At 46.7% G+C, this 16,501-nt stretch overlaps 9 protein-coding genes across 9 annotated transcripts; 6 read left to right on the top strand and 3 right to left on the bottom strand.

The window, feature by feature from the left end:
• Positions 1-106: 106 nt before the first annotated feature.
• PEX2_000570 (Crotonase, core) lies at positions 107-1,052 on the top strand (the record flags this gene model as incomplete). Its single annotated transcript, XM_016737335.1, has 2 exons — positions 107-510; positions 611-1,052. The coding sequence occupies 2 exons, from the start codon at positions 107-109 to the stop codon at positions 1,050-1,052; spliced, it is 846 nt and encodes a 281-aa protein (XP_016599050.1).
• Positions 1,053-1,781: 729 nt separating this feature from the next.
• On the bottom strand, positions 1,782-2,985 carry PEX2_000580 (uncharacterized protein; the record flags this gene model as incomplete). The annotated part of the gene is made up of 3 exons (XM_016737336.1): positions 1,782-2,249; positions 2,306-2,434; positions 2,488-2,985. The coding sequence occupies 3 exons, from the start codon at positions 2,983-2,985 to the stop codon at positions 1,782-1,784; spliced, it is 1,095 nt and encodes a 364-aa protein (XP_016599051.1).
• Positions 2,986-4,193: 1,208 nt separating this feature from the next.
• On the top strand, positions 4,194-5,563 carry PEX2_000590 (acyl-CoA dehydrogenase family protein; the record flags this gene model as incomplete). The annotated part of the gene is made up of 2 exons (XM_016737337.1): positions 4,194-5,408; positions 5,477-5,563. The coding sequence occupies 2 exons, from the start codon at positions 4,194-4,196 to the stop codon at positions 5,561-5,563; spliced, it is 1,302 nt and encodes a 433-aa protein (XP_016599052.1).
• Positions 5,564-5,787: 224 nt separating this feature from the next.
• Positions 5,788-7,311, top strand: PEX2_000600 (flavin monoamine oxidase family protein; the record flags this gene model as incomplete). Its single annotated transcript, XM_016737338.1, has 3 exons — positions 5,788-6,102; positions 6,163-6,493; positions 6,557-7,311. 3 exons carry the CDS (start codon positions 5,788-5,790, stop codon positions 7,309-7,311), a joined length of 1,401 nt encoding a protein of 466 aa, XP_016599053.1.
• A 251-nt stretch (positions 7,312-7,562) lies between these two features.
• Positions 7,563-9,569, bottom strand: PEX2_000610 (Amino acid/polyamine transporter I; the record flags this gene model as incomplete). Its single annotated transcript, XM_016737339.1, has 7 exons — positions 7,563-7,793; positions 7,867-8,108; positions 8,169-8,643; positions 8,702-8,913; positions 8,966-9,055; positions 9,114-9,357; positions 9,417-9,569. 7 exons carry the CDS (start codon positions 9,567-9,569, stop codon positions 7,563-7,565), a joined length of 1,647 nt encoding a protein of 548 aa, XP_016599054.1.
• Positions 9,570-9,856: 287 nt separating this feature from the next.
• Positions 9,857-10,813, top strand: PEX2_000620 (Class II aldolase/adducin N-terminal; the record flags this gene model as incomplete). The annotated part of the gene is made up of 3 exons (XM_016737340.1): positions 9,857-10,089; positions 10,146-10,674; positions 10,730-10,813. The coding sequence occupies 3 exons, from the start codon at positions 9,857-9,859 to the stop codon at positions 10,811-10,813; spliced, it is 846 nt and encodes a 281-aa protein (XP_016599055.1).
• A 38-nt stretch (positions 10,814-10,851) lies between these two features.
• PEX2_000630 (fungal specific transcription factor domain-containing protein) lies at positions 10,852-12,894 on the bottom strand (the record flags this gene model as incomplete). Its single annotated transcript, XM_016737341.1, has 3 exons — positions 10,852-11,793; positions 11,847-12,682; positions 12,837-12,894. The coding sequence occupies 3 exons, from the start codon at positions 12,892-12,894 to the stop codon at positions 10,852-10,854; spliced, it is 1,836 nt and encodes a 611-aa protein (XP_016599056.1).
• Positions 12,895-13,256: 362 nt separating this feature from the next.
• On the top strand, positions 13,257-14,238 carry PEX2_000640 (phytanoyl-CoA dioxygenase family protein; the record flags this gene model as incomplete). Its single annotated transcript, XM_016737342.1, has 2 exons — positions 13,257-13,430; positions 13,489-14,238. 2 exons carry the CDS (start codon positions 13,257-13,259, stop codon positions 14,236-14,238), a joined length of 924 nt encoding a protein of 307 aa, XP_016599057.1.
• Positions 14,239-14,443: 205 nt separating this feature from the next.
• On the top strand, positions 14,444-15,582 carry PEX2_000650 (ketopantoate reductase family protein; the record flags this gene model as incomplete). Its single annotated transcript, XM_016737343.1, has 3 exons — positions 14,444-14,636; positions 14,686-15,335; positions 15,394-15,582. 3 exons carry the CDS (start codon positions 14,444-14,446, stop codon positions 15,580-15,582), a joined length of 1,032 nt encoding a protein of 343 aa, XP_016599058.1.
• Between the last annotated feature and the right edge of the window lie 919 nt (positions 15,583-16,501).

A 16,501-nucleotide genomic window follows, 5' to 3' on the forward strand; every position in this document is an offset into this window, starting at 1 on the left:
ACACAAGTATGGGGTAAAACTAATATGACGTGTTCCTTATACCATCTTAAACTCCTAAATTCATCGTGCGGCTTTTTTGTGCTGGTAGTTCTCAAACATACTCATCATGGCTGCATCGTTGAAGACCCAACCCCCACTGACAGAGCATTATACTGTATCCTTTCCTCACCCCCAGACCCTCCTAGTCACTATCAACCGCGAGAAACAACGAAACTCTCTACCCTCAGATGCCCATTGGGAAGCCCATGAGCTCTTTACGTGGTTCGATCATGAGCCATCCCTACTCGTTGCTGTAATCACCGGCGTGGGGAAGAAGGCCTTTTGCGCGGGTCAAGATTTGCAGGAACAGAACTCGAAACAGGCTAGACACTTATCCCCGGCTCAGAGGGCAGTGTATGCGCATCCACCTACTGGCTTTGCAGGATTGAGTCAGAGGAAAGGCTTGAAGCCTGTATTGGCCGCTGTGAATGGGTTCGCCCTCGGCGGAGGATTTGAGATTTGTCTTAATTGGTAAGTCTGGGTCTTCACTTCCCTTTGCCTTGAATATATTGATGTGTCTCGCCATTTATGCTGCTTATCCTATCAGACACTAACATGTTTTTTCCTCAAGCGATATCGTAGTTGCTTCACCCACAGCCGAGTTTGGTCTTCCGGAAGCAGGAGTTGGGTTATTTGCCGCGGCTGGGGGTCTACCACGCCTTGCAAGAGTATGTAGTATGCAAATCGCTACTGAGCTGGCGTTGACCTGCCGTCGCTTACCCGCACAAGAAGCTCTGGGTCTTCGCTTGATTAACAGGATCTCCAAGACGCCCGAGTCTCTGCTGGAGGAGACCTTGGCCATCGCAAAGCGAATCACTGAATTCTCTCCGGACGCTATCTTAGTCACGAGACAGGGTTTGAGGGAGGCATGGGAGACCTCAAGTGTTCAGCATGCGACCTCACGAGTTTATGAGGCGTATGTGGACCGGGTGGTCAAAGGGGAGAACTTTAAGATTGGGGTGGAGGCTTTTGCAAAGAAGATCCAGCCACATTGGGTAGAGTCTAAACTTTGAACATTCTCTTCAGTTGGCTGCGCTGGATGTGGGAAGAACCTCGGGTTATAACCAATATGACCGATATCATTGGTTTCATTGGTGTATATATATCGCTAGCTAGGGCCATAAATTAGAACTCTATATATCCTAAAGCTACCGCACGTTTTCTATTATGCACTTGACTTGATTTTTTTCTCTATGTATTTTGTTACTTGTCCCCTTATCGCCTATTCGTATCCACCTGGAATGCATTGGGGAATATTCTTGTCTTACCAGGCCTTTCAAATAGGTTTATCTAGAATCTCTCAATATTTCACTAATATTGCAGCGTTTAAAAAGTCCAAGTAGATTTCGATCCAAGGTACTTCGGTTCTTTGACCCTTCCAAATGAACGTAGAATAATGTGGCTTCAAAATAATACTGATATTATTCAATGGAATTTGCATATGTCCATCAATATAATAGGCAAGAAGAATCAAAATCCACAAAGATAGTAAGAAGGCAACAAGATGAAACATAAAAATCAAATAGAAAGGTTCACAATATCAAAATCAGGAAGTCACGGTGAAGGAAGACAAGAAAGCCATCCGACCATCTTTATCGACATCTCCTAAACATTGTGTAGGTAGGTGAGTGTAAGGCATATGCACGGATGGTGTGGTTAGTGATTCCAGCCCAGTTGTCTGAAACTAGCTGAGGGTTTGATCCCACAACAAGAATTTCATGCCATGAATAGGCTATCCCAGGTTACCAGCTCTCCTTAAGCTTGAACTGCTCCCAGAGTCCTGAGCCAGCGGGCAAGGCCTGTCCTGCCAATGTACCAGTCACCGGGCCAATAAATCTCTGGTACGGGTTACCGAGTGTGGTAACAAGAGCACCGTTGGTCACGTTCACAAGCAACTTGCCCTCAACTGGGAGATCGATCTCCAGGTGGTAGCCAGTTGGGCTGCCAGTGGAAACCACAGGAGGATAGGTGGAGTTGTCACCGTATGGACGGATCTTGAGACCAGAGCATTGACGTGTAAGCACCTCTACAGCCTTTGAAACATAAGCGGATACGTATTCGGTGGCCTCAGTGTCAAGAGTATTGAACCAAACGATGGAATACTCTCCAAGGCGTGCATGGCCCCAGTACCATGAACCAACACTTTCGGGGAAAGGACGAGATCCCCAGTTCTGAACACGTAATCGGAGTGTAAGTATTGATGTTAATGACTGTGAGTAGGTTCACTTGCCTTATCATGGTAACCGTATCCGGTAAAAGACATTACGTCGTCTCCGATCTTGAATTCGACCTTTCCTTCAGAATCCGGCATAGAGTTCGCCCAGCCGACGCCAGGAACAACTTCCTCTGACTGGCCCTTGATGGGCGGTCCGCAGGGATAATGGGCTGGGGCAACCTGTTTCATAGGTAAGTAAATGTGTACCCTTAGGCTGGCTTGAGTTTTCTTACCGAACGAAGGCTCATGGAACCGCTGAATCCGCTGCCAGTATCCTTTGCTTTGATGCGATACTTAAGAAGATCTTCAGAGCCGGACCAGCTAAATCCGCTTCCAACCCAGGAGCCAGATGAACCATCTCCAACAGTTCTCACATAGCTATCTTCCGCTACGACGGCCGAATTGAACATGGTCCCGTTAGGGAAAACGCCAGAGACATGAACGTAGTTGATAGAGTCCAGCTCGGCACCAAATCCAAGAGCAGAGTGGGGAGCGGAGTAGAAGTTGACAGTAAGAGATTGCGACGCATCCTCACTAACAACATCAAAGTACCACCAATCAAAGGTTGAGGCATTCACGGGAATCACCTTCGGTCCATCGAACGGAGCTTTGGTAGAGAGCATCTCAACCACACTCGGTTCGTTGGCGACAGTATCGGCTTCGTGGGTCAAGCCGGTGTATCGAGCTGCAGCAAAGCCTGCAGCTCCAAGGATGAACAATGGCTTCATCATGATGCTAAAAGTCCAACTAAGTGTTGATGATCTTTTGATTCTGTATTGATGGTTGAAATGTTGTTGCGTAGAACTTTGGTCAAGCAGGCTGGAAGACCTTTATGTACTTTTTGTTCCCATCTCTAGTGATCATTGGCAATCTCATCTTAATCGAGCCGAGTGAGCTCCAGACGGCAAATGAAGCTAGCACCCGGTGCACCCGGTGAGTTATTTGTTTGCTCCGTGGCCCGCGGGATTTTCAAAAACGGCATCCGTTTGATGTTGAACTGAACGGGCATCTTCAACATCCAATACACCTAAACCGAGATTGGGCCGTTGGTCCGCCGATTATACACCGAGAGCCTGGTTGACATGTTGACGGGTTGTGTAGATCGTGGAAAAAAGGGGAAAGCTTGGCCCTGAACTGATAAGTAACGGCAAAATAGTTACCGTAACCTTGTCATAGTGGCTTTATGGTGACGTGGAGTACTCTGCGAACTGACTAAAGCTTTTTTATAATAAACTTAGAGTCATGGGGACCTAAAAAGGATTACTTGTTGAGACCGCGTTTCTGCCTCAGGTGGATAGGACCTTGGTAATCTTGATCCGTACCTGACTATTCTTTCTCTCTCCCTCTCCCTCTCTCTCTCTCTCTCTAAAATCACATTTAACATGAGACAAAGGGAGAAAATAGCCAAAGTTTCATGTTCTAGGACGCTGGTAAGTGTACTATCTATTGATCAGGTCTCGCAGCCGGGATAGAAAGAGGTTCTACGCCCTGATAGGGACCGATGTCCGACTGATAAATGTCGTTCATGGTGAAAGGAGCCAACAAAAAGATGACTATCCTTGATGTTCTATTGGTGATATCGGATGTCTTTATATTCTATTTCTAAATTGACTTACAGCCAACCCGGCCCCACGGGGCAAGCGTCAACCGAGCCATCCCTCCGTCAACTACTGGTTGAAGGTAAACAGGGTCTTTGTTATAATTCACTTGTAAGGCTCTGGCTCAGAGAGTTAGATTTGAAAGAGTCTCTAATGGTAGCACAAGAATTCAATCACCGATCCGCCGCCAAGCCCTCGGTCCTCGGCCTGTCGATCGATGAACACAAGCACCGATCCAGTACTTTAAGAAGGCATGGAGGGCTTGCTGTATGAATTAGAAGATATTCCTACGATAATAGCTAGATTTCTCGCATCTCAGCACTTTTCTGCTAACACACATCATGCCCTCAGATCCGAAACTCGATCTCGACGATAATACGCCATGGAGCGAACCTGCCTGGTACAGGACTTTGGACTCGCCATACTACAACGAATCCCATCGAAGGCTTAGAGACAACATCCGAAAATACCACGATACGCATATTTTACCCCACTCTCTGGAATGGGAGGAGAAGGGCGATGTACCCCGGGAAGAAGCGCTGCGGTACGCTCAGTCAGGGATCCCCTTTGATGATGTCCCTATTGAATATCGACCCTCCCACATCCCCAACTTGGCCGGCATTCCTCACCAAGAGATGGACGTGTTTCATCTCCTAATTCGCATTGACGAGACGGCCAGAACGGAGGGCGGGGTGTCAATTGCGCTTGGCGGTGCATCAACGATTGGTATTCCTCCCATTATACACCATGGCTCTGAGGAGCAGAAGGCCAAATGGCTTCCTGGGCTCTTCTCATGGGAGACTAGTTTCTGCCTGGGAGTGACAGAGCCTAATGGTGGGTCTGATGTCGCTAATATCAAAACCACCGCGGTCAAATCTCCCGACGGTAAATATTACATCGTCAACGGCGTTAAGAAATGGATTACAGGTGCCCCGTGGGCTACGCACATGACAACGGCCGTCCGGACAGGAGCGGATGGATCCGGTGCGCGTGGCATTTCAGTGCTCGTAATTCCCATGAGATCCGAGGGAGCCACGACTCAAAAGATCTATAACAGTGGTCAGAATGCTGGCGGATCGTCGTTTGTGGATATGGAAGATGTGCGGGTGCCCGTGGAGAACCTGATCGGAGAGGAAAACAAGGGGTTCCCAATCATTATGAGAAACTTCAACAAGGAGAGATATGTCATGGCTGTTCAGTGTAACAGGAAGAGTCGAACGTGTCTCGCCCTCGCTCTGTCATATGCTTTGAGGCGCGAGACCTTTGGACAACCGTTGATCCAAAATCAGATCATCCGGCGGAAGCTAGCTGAGCTAGCCCATCGGGTAGAAGCGCACTGGGCCTGGTTGGAACAACTGGCATTCTACATCAATTCTGCGCCCTTGGGCTGGCAGAGCCCTCGGATTGCAAGCCGCATTGCCCTGCTCAAGGTCCAGGGGGGGCAGATGCTGGAATTAGCCGCGCGGGAGGCACAGCAAATCTTCGGGGGTGCAGGGTATCAGAAAGGTGGAGCAGGAGCAACCGTAGAACAGATCAGTAGAGATCTACGAATGATGGTAAGCTTGCCCCTATTCGGCATGGGTTGATTTGTTGATAGGCTGACCACTTTCTCGCCGGATTTTAGGTGGTGGGTGGTGGGAGTGAGGAAATCATCGCAGATCTTGCCATACGCCAGGAAGTGTCTATGCTCGAAAGGAAGGACAAATTGTAGGATTAGCCAGGTGTTCCAAATAAGAAAATATGGGGAAACGAAATAATTGGGAGTTTCCCCTTTTCGGACCTACCTTCCTATTCGAGAAGGGGAAGATAACGGAGTCTATCACTTCAATAGAAGACCCCACTTGAATTACTACCCCCTCATATCAAAGATAAATATTCTTATACTGTGCCGAATGTTCGACCCTGTACAAAATCATTAACTACTACTTGTTCACTATGTACGACACCATTATAATCGGCGCTGGGCTCAGCGGTCTCCAAGCTGCACTCAATATCCACGAAGCCGGTCACTCAGTCCTCGTATTGGAAGCGCGTGACAGGGTCGGTGGTAAAACATGCACGGCATCTCTTGAGACAGGCGGATGTGTGGATCTCGGTGCTGCCTGGATCAATGACACAAACCAGTACCGCATGCATGGCTATGCACAGCGCTTTGGGCTCGAGCTCATCAAGCAGAACACAGAGGGGAATGGTTTGATGCAAGATCTAGATGGAACAATCATTCCATTTGCATATGGCACTACACCACCGGTATGTATATGTACACCACCACCGGAGCCCACACAGAGAGGGAACTGACGAATAATCCAGTTTGCAAATGTATCGGATGTTCAAGATCTTGAAAGAATCAGAGATACAATTCACGACCTTTCTGTTCAGGCTCGAGAATCTCTACTTGCAGGCTCGGCAAATGGGCAAGTTCTAGAGCTTGATCAGATCACCTTGAATGAATATGTTCAACGTCAGCGGGGAAGCGAAAGAACCTTGAAGATGGTCAATCTCTGGACCCAAGTCATGCTTGGCGTGGACTCGGACGAAATCAGTGCCGGGTGCTTTGTGGATTATTGCGCAAAGGGAGGTGGCTTGATGCAAATGCGCTCTGATAGCAAGCACGGAGGACAATATCTGCGTTTCCGCAAAGGTAGGTCATTTGCGAATTCAAAATACCATAAATCAGAGCGGAAGTGGCTAAAGTGATAGATAGGCACCCAATCAGTGGCCAAGAACCTGGCCAAACTACTCCCACCGGGATCCATCCAGCTTGGATCGCCAGTGAAAGCTGTATCTGACCACGGGACAAAAGTACAAGTGACCGTGTCATCGCCTCTCTCAATTGACAAAGTCTTCACGGCTCGAAAACTGATTATCTCAATCCCCACTCCGCTTTATAAAGATATCACTTTCTCTCCCGCACTTCCAGCTCGCAAGTGGACCGCTAGCACGAGTACCAACCTGGGCACCTATACCAAATCCATTCTTGTCTACAAGGAGCCATGGTGGGTCGAGAAGAATCTCTGCGGACTTATTCTTAGCTATGACGGACCCATCGTTGTGGCTCGGGATACTAGCAGCGCTGTCGACGGTCAATATTCATTGACCTGCTTTGTGAATGGCTCTATCGGTCGGAAGTGGAGCGAGATGGCTCCGTTCAAAAGGCAGGCTGCGGTCTTGGAGCACCTCTATCAAATCACTGGAGACAAGAAAGCTTTAGAGCCGATTGATATTTTGGAGCGACAGTGGATGAATGAAGAATGGAGTCAGGGTGCCGTGTGTCCGATTAGTGGGCCTGGAGTCATGAGTTCTGTCGGAAACCTTTGGAAGGTTCCGATTGGCAACATCCATTTTGTTGGAACTGAGTTTGCTAAGGAGTGGAAGGGATATATGGAAGGAGCTGTTAGCTCGGGTGAGGAAGGTGCGAAGGAAGTGTTGAAGCTCTTACAGAGAGGTCCAAATTTGTAAACATACAAGTCTTTGAATGTGATAAGGAGGAATATATAGAAGTTGATTGTTAAAAGAGGTCTTAGAAATCAAACCTGAAAAACCACACTTTAGGGAACTATCTACTATTTTTGAGAAGCCACTGTTTTCACTAATGTAATAGAATCGAAGATAAACATCAATAATATTGATTTATAAACCCCCAGCTATCTCTTTGTCTAACAATCAGAATACAAGAGTTTCTCACCCGGTACATATGTATATAGATACAGTTACCATAGCCTAATATATGTCCCGAACCGTCGCCAGAAGGGACGCTCATAATAAGCATCTAGCTGTCGAATCTCTTCAGTCGTTAATGCTCGATGACCAGTAACCAAATCAGCTGTTGCCGGATCACGCCAAGGCGTTCGGAAGATGATCTTGTATGCGATGGTTGAGAATAGAATCAGGAACAAGCCGATCGTATAAGAAAAGAAGTTATAAGCTGTGAATCCACCAGTCTACCATGGAATCTTGTGAGTCAACAAAACAAAAGGAGAGCTAACAAGCTCAAAGGATTTCAGGCTCACATACCGCCGGTTTTATGCTCTTATAAAGAAGACAGATCAACAGTAGAGTTGATATGATAAGGATTAATACCGGAGCAACAGGCCAGAAGTTTGATTTCCAGCCGTACTGGTGACCGAAAATGGGACTGTTCTGTGCTTTCACTGCGGCTCGGAACCGGAAAGATGTGAAGCCAATAATGGCCCAGTTGGTGAAGAAGGATGCACTTGTGATGGCGATAAGCCAGTTCAGGACTTCCAGTCCCCCGGCTAAATTCTTTTATTAGCGGCCGGGTATTTGTGAAAGAGAAACCAAAAAAGGGAACATACCGCTCAAACTCATGTATGTTAAAAGAACTGCTACGAGCGCTGTGATAGTAAGTGCCCATCTTGGCCGACCTCGTTCGTCAACTTTGGCAATGAAAGACGGTAGAAGTTTTTGCAGGGCCATTGTTCGGAGAATTCTTGATGGTAGGAAAATGCATTCCAGAGCAATGGCCAAAACTCCAATGATCATGCAAATATTGATTAAGTCAGGGATGCCTTTAATCCCTGCATCTTGGACGGAGATTACGAACGGAGAGGCGGCAACGCCTGAGCCACCTAAGAGACGTGGATCATTTGAAGGAACAATGATAGAAACGAGCACAGTCGAGACCAGGTAGAATACTGCCACTCGCCAGGGGATCAGATTTGCTGAGTGTGCCATAGAGTAGCGAGGTGACTCGGCTTCACCACCCATGACACCGATAAAAACTTGGTCGCCGATGGCCCAGATTCCGAGGAGCGCAGCATTTGCAAATCCCTAGATTGAAAGGTTAGATTGGAGACAACTCATGAGGAGATTCCAAGCCAGAACATACCCCAAAGCCATTTTTGAAAGTTGGTAAATCGGTCCAGGTACTTCCATCACGCACGTAGCCTTTTGACCCAGCTCCTCCAATGATTGCGAGGGAGATAATAACAATGAATATGAATAAGAAGACCTTGACAAGTGATCCAAAGTATTCGAGCCATCCGAAGAACTTGTTGGGCATGAAGAATACCGTGAGACATATGACCAAGAAAATACTGACTGTTAAAGTGGTTTAGTAGAGAACAGTTCAACACATAAAATAAATACTTACGCAACGCTGCATCTGGGACAGCACCTCCAGCCCAGAAGTTGACTAAAATAACGAAAAACGTCGCCTCTGAAGCGAAAACAGATGTCCAACCTATACTTTCAGGTAAGTCGACATTTTCTTGAGGAGAGTCGAACATGATTTCACCCACCTAACCATTCAGCCACACCAGCTCCAAACGCCAATGCAGGGTCAACCCAGCGATCTGCATAGTCGATATAGTTTCCCGACGTTGGGAAGGCAATAGTCATCTCCGTTAGGTTCTGAAGATTGGCCCAGACACCAATACATACAACTAGGTAGCCCAAGAACATACTTCCAGGGCCACCATCTGCCAACGCCTTTCCTGTTGCAATGAATAGGCCACTGCCCACATTTGACCCAAGGGAAATGACCTTGTAATGCGTTAGCGTTTAAAAGTATCCAAGTATTGCATGATTCACTATGCACGTACATGAATCAAACGTGGAGTCAAGGTCCGATGGAGAGAACCAAATTTCTCCACATCTGCCTCCACTTGACCTTCTCCAACAGAAACGACGTGGTTCAAGCTAGTTTGCTTCTCGCCCATATCTCCAAGACCATTAAGGTCTTTTGGTTTGTCCATAACAAAAAGTTTCTTCAAGTGTCAATAGTAAAGGAATTGTAAATCCGGGGTTGGCAAAAGTGAATGAACCCGGGGAGTTTTATAAAAAAAGATGATTAGTGTTTCGATTTGAGCTTCCTCTCAGTGGCTATCTCAACTTCGGCCTCGCCTTCCGAATACAATTTCCCCCCACGATAAGAGTGGAATGAGGGGGAATTTATCAAAAACCTACGGGAAAACCATTTCGTCTCTTATTTTATCTGAGATTTTACTTTTGACTTCTATTTTGGTTATCATTATCCGCCACCATGGCACCCTCTATCGACGATGGCGCCAAAGTTACAGGCCTCGCTGCCTTGTCCCAGGGCACTCCGCTCCCTGGTGTACCCAAATTTAAGAACTTCGAGGCCCAGAGGGAATATATGTTGAATCACATGGCGGGTGCTTTCAGAGTATTCGCTAGACACGGGTTCGTCGAAGGGATGGCGGGCCATATCAGTATGCGCGACCCCGAAAATCCCGATCTTTTCTGGACAAATCCGTAAGTAGAACTTGCAATTCAATATTTGGAAAAATACTAAACACTCATTTCTCAAGTCTGGGGATTCACTTTGGTCTTATCAATCCATCCGATATGATTTTAGTCAATGAAGATGGAGTCGCCGTTGGCGGGAATATGTCTCGACCAGCAAATGCGGCCGGGTTCCTGATTCACAGCGCAATCCATCGAGCTCGACCAGATGTCAATGCCGCATGTCACTTTCATTCCACTTATGGAAAAGCTTGGTCGACATTTGCTCAGCCCCTGGAAATGCTGAATCAAGACGTTGCGATTTTCTACGGAGCGGCACAAAGTGTCTATGAAGAATTTGGAGGGATTGTTCTTAGAGAGGAAGAATCTGCCGCATTAGCTGAGAGACTTGGTGAAGGGAAAGTGATGATATTACGGAATCATGGTCTCCTAACTGTTGGCAGGACGGTGGATGAAGCCGCCTATCTCTTTTTGCTGATGGAAAAAAGTTGCAAGATCCAACTAGCTGCTGATGCCGCCGCTGCGTCTGGCCGGAAAAAATTGTACATTGATGGTGAAGCGGCGAAATTTACTTATGAGAATACTAGTGACCCAGTAAGTATATAGACTATCCATCCTGGCTCAATTTCTATGACTGACAATCGAACAGGAGAGCCTATTCGCGGAGTTCCAGGGATATTTGCAGTGGGAATCAGCTATATCACACGACGGATACAAGGCTATGGGATGTTGAGATACAAGGAAAACCTAATCCATTGTTTCGAATATCGCTCAACTCAGTACAAGTACCCTTAGCTCACTAAACTCCTCCAAGACTTGATTCCAAGGGGCGTTCTGCATCCCCGGAAGACTTCGAGTCTGCCAAACTTTCTGCAAAGCTTCCAGAGCCACAATAAACATGCGAATTCCAGTAGATCGACCAGACCGCTCAAGCCAATCGGAGATCTGCTCTCTGAGTTTAGGATTGAGTGCCTCGCATCCTGCGATAAACCCAGGCCAACAAGTATTAGCAGATTGATCCTTGTGTTTCTGTTTCTTTTTGTCATATTCGAAAAGATGATCAATTATCTCCTGAACGTAGAATTGCAGTATCGCAGCGTTTACATCTCTGACGCTGCGGTAAAAATAAACAATCAGCGCTTTATACATTGCCTGCACGAAATGATATGGGAAAATCTCTCTCTGCGGCAAAGGAGTGTGAGCAGAGTGCCCGAGGTTGCCTTGGGGCTCGTATTCCCAAGAGCAAATCCTGCTCTCCAGATCTTTCACTTGCCCTGACAATGAACCGTGGTCGATGTTATATGTCCCGGACTTTTGCATTTTGTTAATTAATACCGACAAGTGTGTTGTTTGGAGGATCAATTTAAACAACGACTGGGGCGCTGAGTAAATTTCCTCAAACGTAGATTTGGACGGTGTATCCAAGTTAAAATTCTCCTCAGTCAAAGGGGAAGAGAACCCGATGAGACGATCCCAACTAGAAATGTCTTGAGCTGATGAGGAAATGGACATAGTCATAGAGTTTTCGAAAATATTCGGCTGAGATCGGCCCTCGATACAAGTTCGCTCAGTCACAACCCGAAGATAAAGATAGATACTGTGAAGCATGCGCACTTTTGACGATTGGGAAACCTTTTGGACTCCATGCAAATTAATGATCTCTTCAATATCTCGTAGGTAATGAGCCGCATTTCCCATCTTCCCACTGACCACCTGTCCATAGGGGTTAGCAATTGACCGTAAAAAGTTGTATTTCTAGAACTCACACAGATAGTGACCATGCTCAGAAGTGCCATCAGAATATCCTTGTATTTCTCCTTCTTTGCTCTGTCATGAGATAGATCGAAGAGCGATCGTTTCAATCGTCTGGAAGCTCTTTCACGATACATTTCCCCAAGAGCGTTCCAATCTTGGTACCCTCGCTCCGTTAGGGAAGAGCTTTGGTTTTGGCTAAAAGCACTAATTGCAAATACTGCGAATAGTAAGGAGACCTTTGCATTACTGCTGTCTCCCGCTAACCCGATTTCGCCCACCGTGCTGAGCAAGCTGGGGATGTAGATGGCTTCCCATGGTGACTTAGCCTCAACCCGAGCAGGAGTGAAAAATGTCACCATTGTATGGCGATAGTGATCAAGGAGTATTTTGGCAAGTGGCATAGTAAAATCTTCCAGATCTGATGCAGATGAGCGGGAGGGAGATGATGGGAGGGAAATAACAGATTGTGTAGCCGCGGGAGTCGATGGACACACGAAGTCAATATTTTCCAAGATGAATGTCTCAGATGCTAAGCGATCTTCCATAGTCAGGAACTCTGGTGTTTTTGCAAGCGGATCAGGACTGTACTCGTTCTCTTCATCCATCATCTCGGCAACATTTGATAGACTAGGATTCCAGAGCTCTGGGTCGAAGATATCCGAAAGGGCTTCGAGTTGAGTAGTGGATAGCATTTCCGTGGCTTGAAATACATGGAATGGACCATTGCACAACGTCTGATGGTTTCCAATACCATCGGTTTGCTGGTCTAATTCATCTAGAATTGACACGACTGTGTTATCTCCCGTGATGAATATCAATTCAGCAGCATTTTGGGCTAGATCATTGGCTATTGAATTTTGAGTCTTCTATCCAATTGAAAATTTGTTTGTGTTTTGGTTTCTCGACATTGACTTACCAGTGAACAAAGGCCGTCGCCTTGCATGCAAGTCCTCCACATCGTCATCAGGAACCTCATGCAGGCGCGGACGTAGCCAACGCACCCTTGGCGGGGCTACTGGAATCTCGCAGTTGAGCTTCCGCTTCTTGCATGGCGAACATTGTGGTGATATTCGGTCGCACTTGACCTTTCTGGCGCGGCAGCTCAAACAGGAATTTTCACCCTGAGTGCTGGGTGACATGGTGCGGCATGAGTAACCTGATGCACAATCTGATAAAAACGGGGAAGACGAAAGTCCAAGATGATAATTGTACCCGAGGTCATTGGCTCCGTTATCCTATCTTCAACTACTATCTGAAATGCGGAGAACTTACTGAGCGATTGGCTACATCGGCTCCACCTTCCCGGAAAGTTGAGATTACAGAATGATCAGTATACTCCGAATAGGGGATTTTTGTGAAGGTTATCAATATTTAAGAGATCTAGTCATGACTCTTGTATCTCAAGCAATAATCTCACAATCATGGCCGTCAAGCAACCTCAAGTCCAACGTATCGACCGAGCCAATGTGGCCGATATCATTCAAGCCATCATTGAAGATGGCTGCTGTGTGATCAAAAACTTTACCAGTGTGGAAACGATAAATAATGTCAATGCGGAGGCTCAGCCTTACATCGATGCGGATAAGCCATGGAAGGTAAGTCGTGCTCCAACATACATTGAACAGCCATGTCCACATGCTAAATAAACAAAAGGGCGACCTTTTCCCACCGGAAACTCGACGATGTGCCAATCTCATGGGCCGAAGTAAGACAGCCAGAGAACAATGGCTGGTCGATCCCCTCGTTCGCACATTGACTGCAAAATTCGTGGACAAGACCACATCAAATTTCTACGGTGAAACTAAACACACCTATACGAGCGAGGCAATCTGCTCGATTGCGATGACATTCGACGTCGGACCAGGTGCCAAAGCACAACGACTGCATAGAGACGACAAGAACTTCCACGTGAATCACGAAGATCAAATTTCCACGGGATATCGTGTAGGCTCGGATGTGATGATGGCATTTATGATCCCTGGAGTCAAGACTACCGTGGAGAACGGCGCTACGATAGCCATTCCCGGTAGTCATCTTTGGGGCGCTGATCGAGCCCCAAAGCTACACGAGGCCGGGCCTGCACTTATGGATTTAACCGACTGTTGGGTCATGTTGGGCGGATTGTATCACGCTGGAGGAGCAAATATCACCCCCGATGAGCAGAGGACTTTACATGGGATGTTTTTCACTCGCGGTTTCTATCGACAGGAGGAGAATATTTATCTGACCAACTCTGCTGAGGATGTTCTGAGCTGGTCACCAGAGGCTCAAAAGGCCTTGGGGTACGAGCTGTCAAGTCCGAATATTGGATTCGTGGAGTTTAAGACGCCGATGCAGTACCTTCGGGGAGCAGATGTCGACGCATTCGGGGATTTCGACCCCTCACAAGAGGGGAAGTCTTGATAGAGGGGAAGATTGATAGATATATAAATGTAGATAGTGATTAATGCACAAATTGATAAGCGAATGGGATTGCTAAGGCTTTAAGATCTCAAGTAGTCTTTGAAGGCCGATCGATTGGGGAAGGAACCACCGAGAGGGGATCACACAGTGGCATTAATAAATATCGTGATAAACCCCATATCTTCTCGTTTTTCGTTTTGCAGTGATGTCAGAAAAAGCCCAAGTTCTGCTCGTCGGCTGCGGTGGTGTGGGGGCCATCGCAGCGCTAAATCTTGAAACTGGCGGCCAAGCTGCTGTAACAGCGGTCCTTCGGTCAAATTACTCGAAAGTCATTTCGGATGGATTTCACATTAAGTCCTGCGATCATGGAGATATTTCCGGTTGGAAACCTAGCAAAGGTGGGGAACCATCAATCCGACTGCGTGATCTAGTCTAATCAATTCACAGTGGTGAACACAATCCCCACACAATCTGAGATGTGCTTCGATTATGTGGTTATCACGGCCAAAAACACCCCAGATAATCCCCCAACCATAGCAGATTTGATTGAGCCTGCTATTGTTCCTGGGAAAACTGTCATTGTTCTCATTCAGAACGGATTGAATATTGAGAAGCCATTCCTGGAGAAGTACCCCAACAATATATGTTTATCCGGTGTCAGCCTCATCGGATCCCATGAAACAGCACCGGCTGTCATTGAGCATGAAGAATCCGATCGGCTTATTATCGGTGCATTCCAAAGTTCACATTTGCCCACCGAAGCAGGAGATGCTATAGCTCATCAGTTTGTCAAGATGTATGCCGGAGGCGGAAAAACAGACTGCATCTTCACTTTTGATGTCCCATTCCATCGATGGCAAAAGCTAGTTTACAATGCGTGTCTGAATCCGATTTGCGCAATAACGGGATTGGACACTGGACGCATTCGCCTTGCGGAAGACACTGTTTCCACTTTGTTGCGACCTGCGATGCAAGAAGTGGTGGCTGCTGCAAAGGCTGTAGGAGTCATTCTTCCTTCGGGCATTGAGGATCGAATAATCAATGTGGATCCCCTAACCATGTATTTCCGGCCAAGCATGCTAGAGGATGTTCAAAAGGTATGATCTCGTTATATTGCACCTTACCAGATATCTTACTAAAAGCTCATCATTATAGGGCAATCTTGTTGAATTTGAGACCCTCGTGGGGGAGCCGTTAAGAGAAGGCTTATCACACGGGGTGTCGATGCCAACATTGACAGTCTTGTATCACACCCTGAAGGCTATGCAGTGGAGGTTTAAGGAGCAAAGGGGAATAATTAATGTTCCCGCAAAGGGTGGATATCTCGAGAATGGCTCGAAATGACACAGGCTCGGTCAATATTAATATTGTTCTGAATTAGTTGACCATATAACCTAAACTCAGGAGAGATTGAATTTCCCACTCTATATTTGGCCGTACTTAAACCAGGGGGTGTCGTCATCTTAGGTATGATATACAGAGCTTGAGCGGTATTTCACGCCTTCAGCATTGCCCACGAATCTAAGTAGTAGGATTAGTGCTACAATATGCCGGAGCCAAGGTTTTACCTGTCTAGATGAAGCTATTGATAGATCTAAGCATAAGTATGTACATTGTTGATGGTGGCACCCATCCTTCTTCGGCATGCAGATATACAAGAAATATACATGGCCCAGAAAAACGCAAAGACTTTGTCTGGACGGAAGGAGCCTCAACGAGAGTAATCAAAGTACCCAAATTCATTGCTGCACTGAGCAACCACACCGTCCAAATACCGTGCGTATATACTTACTTCTTGATGGTGAACATAAGCAGCAACCCCACTGCCAAAGATCCGGTCTCTCACAAGCTAGTTGGCCGACTCGACGATCCAAGTCTGGCAGTTTCTCTGAGTGAGCCTGCTAGGCACCGCAGTAACCTAATATCATAGTCAGCTTCCGTACTCCAGCAGGAGTAAAGTCGGATAGGACGTTGGCAATACAATCCAACGACCAAGGGAGTGTTTGCTGCTCAATAGATTATGTTGGGAAGAAGTAATATGTCATTGACAGCCCTCAAAGTTTTCTTAGGAATTTTGATCTTGTGTGCACTGGACAGTATATCACCCTTGGCTGTGGTTTGTCCTGTCCAAAGGTATTTAGTTGTGCGAATGAAGATGCTCATTGGGGCTATACAACCGTCAGTAGACAGAAAATATACCGTTGACTGACAATTATCGTTAACTAGGGGGCACCAACACAGGGTATGTGTGTTTGGCGCTTGG

This window comes from Penicillium expansum (assembly GCF_000769745.1).
Source record: "Penicillium expansum strain MD-8 chromosome Unknown contig3, whole genome shotgun sequence".
Lineage (NCBI taxonomy): Eukaryota > Fungi > Ascomycota > Eurotiomycetes > Eurotiales > Aspergillaceae > Penicillium > Penicillium expansum.